Source organism: Pelophylax lessonae, assembly GCF_965119305.1.
Source record: "Pelophylax lessonae genome assembly, chromosome: 2".
Lineage (NCBI taxonomy): Eukaryota > Metazoa > Chordata > Amphibia > Anura > Ranidae > Pelophylax > Pelophylax lessonae.
In genome coordinates, this window is record NC_138769.1 from 41,355,023 (window position 1) to 41,358,189 (window position 3,167).

Sequence of the window (3,167 nt, forward strand, 5' to 3'; positions counted from 1 at the left end):
CCAGGTTCCTGTTTAATTGCTGAGGTAAATGTCATGTTTCTGCTCTGGCTCAGTAGATCTTCAGCCTTGTATAAACTTGGCTGGCAATATTTGACCATTTTAAATTTTCATATGCTTTTAATATTGTCACTGCCAAATGAGCAATGGCAATACCCTGACAATATAGTACCAGAATAAAAAAAAAATTGTAAAAATAAAATAATAAAAAAATAAAAAATATTGATAGCATGATTGTCTAGTTCTACAAAATGCATCAGTTAAAACTAATGCTATTTGTTTTCCTTTTTTTCTGATATATAGGCCTTTAAAAACAAACACGTCTTTACAAGGCTTAAAAAAACACCTCAAATATGGTCACCTGGGAAGCACTTTTCTCAAAAACCTTCTGCATGATCCTCTAAAACATCCTTTGGTAACTGAATATCCAAATCACTTAGACTTCTCTATTGAGACCCTTCTTATATTCCATTTATAATCACTTTCTCTTCATACCATTAAATCATCTGATCGGGCCCTGCTGCTTGCTTTACTTAATCTACTAAGGGATCGGGAATCTGGAATTAATTCAAAACTTAGTAAAGGCAACTCAAGGCCTGTAGGTTCTGATTCAAAAACTTCTTCTGGTTCTGGAGGCACAGGTTGAGGAAACCCATGATCTGATGGGGTGGGATCGGAACCAATGTGGTCTGAGAGAGCCCTTGAAAGGGTACGCTCATTTTCTAAAGGTGAGCTAACAATTTCTTGGGGGCTTTCTACAGGAGCATCATCTAACTGAACATTAGAAGGTGCTTGAGAAGGCATTTGCTCAGGAGGTGCATGTTCAGATGGAGCATGCTCTGATGCTGCTCGTGAGGGAGCTCGGTCTGAGAGAGCATGCTCAGAAATAGCTTGTGACGGAGCTCGGTCTGAGAGAGCATGCTCAGAAATAGCTCGAGATGGAGCTCTCTCAGAAGGGGCATGTTCAGAATTGGTCCGAGAAGGAGCTCGCTCTAAGGGTGCATGCTCAGATGCTGCCCGAGAGGGCGCTCGCTCAGAAGGGGCATGCTCAGAACCTGCACGGGAGATGGCTCTCTCTGAGGGTGCCCTTTCAGATAGTGCATTGTTGGAAGGTACTCTCGCAAATGATGCACGTTCAGAAGGAGCATGCTCTGAAGCTGCGTGCTCAGAAACTGCGCGTGATGGTGCTCTTTCAGAAAGGGCACGCTCAGAGGGAACGCGGTCAGAGAGGGCACGCACCGAAGGAGCCCTCACTGATGGAGCTCGCTCAGATGGAGTTTGTTCTAAGGTCTCGGCCACTTGCACTTTCACCACCTCTTGCTCCTCAGCTTGGCGGTAGCAGGGAAGAGTTTCATCATAAGCCTTTGAGATGTCTTCCAAGAGTCCTGTGCTGCTTTTTTCATAGCTGTTAAATTGAGTAGGAAGTGGGCTAGCTTCTAATCCCACTTCAGTCATTGGGTAGAAATGGGAGACAACCTTTTCTTCCTCCAACAATTTGTAGCCTTTGGACTTTGGAATGGAAGAGATGGCTATGGAGTGCAGGGGCTTCTGAGAAACTTCTCCCAGCAGCTGTTGGGTTTGATGATCCGCTGACCTTCGGAATGCAAGACGGATCTTTTTAAAGCCCAAGTGGCTGATCTCTGCCACATTTAGAAAAAGGGACACTGCCGCCACAGCCAACATGAACATTATGAACACAGTCTTTTCTGTAGGCCTGGAGACAAAACAATCTACCGTGTTCGGGCAAGGCCAACGGCTGCAACGGTACAGTGGGAGGATCCGGAAACCATACAGGAAATATTGGCCAACCACAAAGCCCACCTCAAAAATTGTCTTGAAGATAATATGGCAGATGTAGGTTCTTAGGAGGGTTCCTTCTAGTCGGAACTTCTTAGTAGCCTTAGTACTTGTTTCCTTGGTGGTTCGGATGCTCCCTTGATCAGGAGCCAGCGGCAGCCTCTCTTCATTCATTTCCTGCTGCCTACTCATTTCTGCATCTTCTCGCTCCTTTCTTTTCTCCTCCATCCGCACGTGGTGTACAGCATGCCCCACATACACCAGGGATGGTGTGGAGACAAAGATGATCTGCAGGACCCACAATCTGATGTGGGACAGAGGAAAGGCCTCATCATAGCAGACATTCTCGCAACCAGGCTGCTGGGTGTTGCACACAAAATCAGACTGTTCATCCCCCCACACAAACTCAGCAGCTGTTCCCAAAATGAGGATCCGAAAAATAAACAGGACAGTGAGCCAAACTCTACCGATTACAGTGGAGTGCTCATTCACCTCCTCCAATATATTCCCCAAAAAGCTCCAGTCTCCCATTGTCTACAAGCTGCAAATAAATATACAGAAAAGAAAAAAAGAATTAGTTCTTTCATTAGGAACCACAAGATACTATCTAAAATTATAACTCTAAACATATGTATGGTAATTATCATCTCGTTTTACTACTGAATGTGCATATATTAGGATATGTTGAAAAATGTATATTTTGTAGCTCATTCTCTATTATATTTACAAAGGCCTAATCAATGACCCATTCAAAACCATGGCAGAAATGGTTTTTAAAGAGTTAAACATGCTATAATGCAAGTATTAACCCACTTTTTCCTCTTTTGGACAATAAATATTTTAACGAGTCAGCAAGACAGTAAAGAACAGAAGATGAAAATAAAAAACCAAGAAGTACCGATGCGAATTATCTTTAAACAATAATTTTATACCTTCGGTAGAGACTGTTAGTATCTGTGTCTATATGATCAGCAGAGATTTGGATACTAAAATTAACAGCTGTTTAACATCAACAATATGTCGCTAAAACAAATGCCTAATTTGTCCTCAAAACCCAATAATACAAATCTTTTTAAAAATATTAGAAGCTTCTTTAAAATATATAAAACAAAACAAAAGAGAAAGTTATTTGAACAATGATCTGAAAATCAAGACAAAATTATAGTTTTAAGTGATCATTAAATATTAAAAAAATTTAAAATAATATTATTATAAATTCTAAAAATCTGTCCACAAAAAAACTATTAATGAAGCTGCATAAAAAAGAAACAAGATCAAGAGTTATTTTTATAACTTATATACATTTCTTGATCATACACTAAATTATTTCAAATCATTTTTTTAGTTTAAAGAAAACAGTCAATTATTAATTT

At 40.3% G+C, this 3,167-nt stretch overlaps 1 protein-coding gene across 1 annotated transcript; it reads right to left on the minus strand.

Annotated features, from left to right (window-relative positions):
* Nucleotides 1–486: 486 nt before the first annotated feature.
* GJA8 (gap junction protein alpha 8) lies at nt 487–2,325 on the minus strand (the record flags this gene model as incomplete). Its single annotated transcript, XM_082244384.1, has 1 exon — nt 487–2,325. The coding sequence occupies one exon, from the start codon at nt 2,323–2,325 to the stop codon at nt 487–489; it is 1,839 nt and encodes a 612-aa protein (XP_082100510.1).
* Between the last annotated feature and the right edge of the window lie 842 nt (nt 2,326–3,167).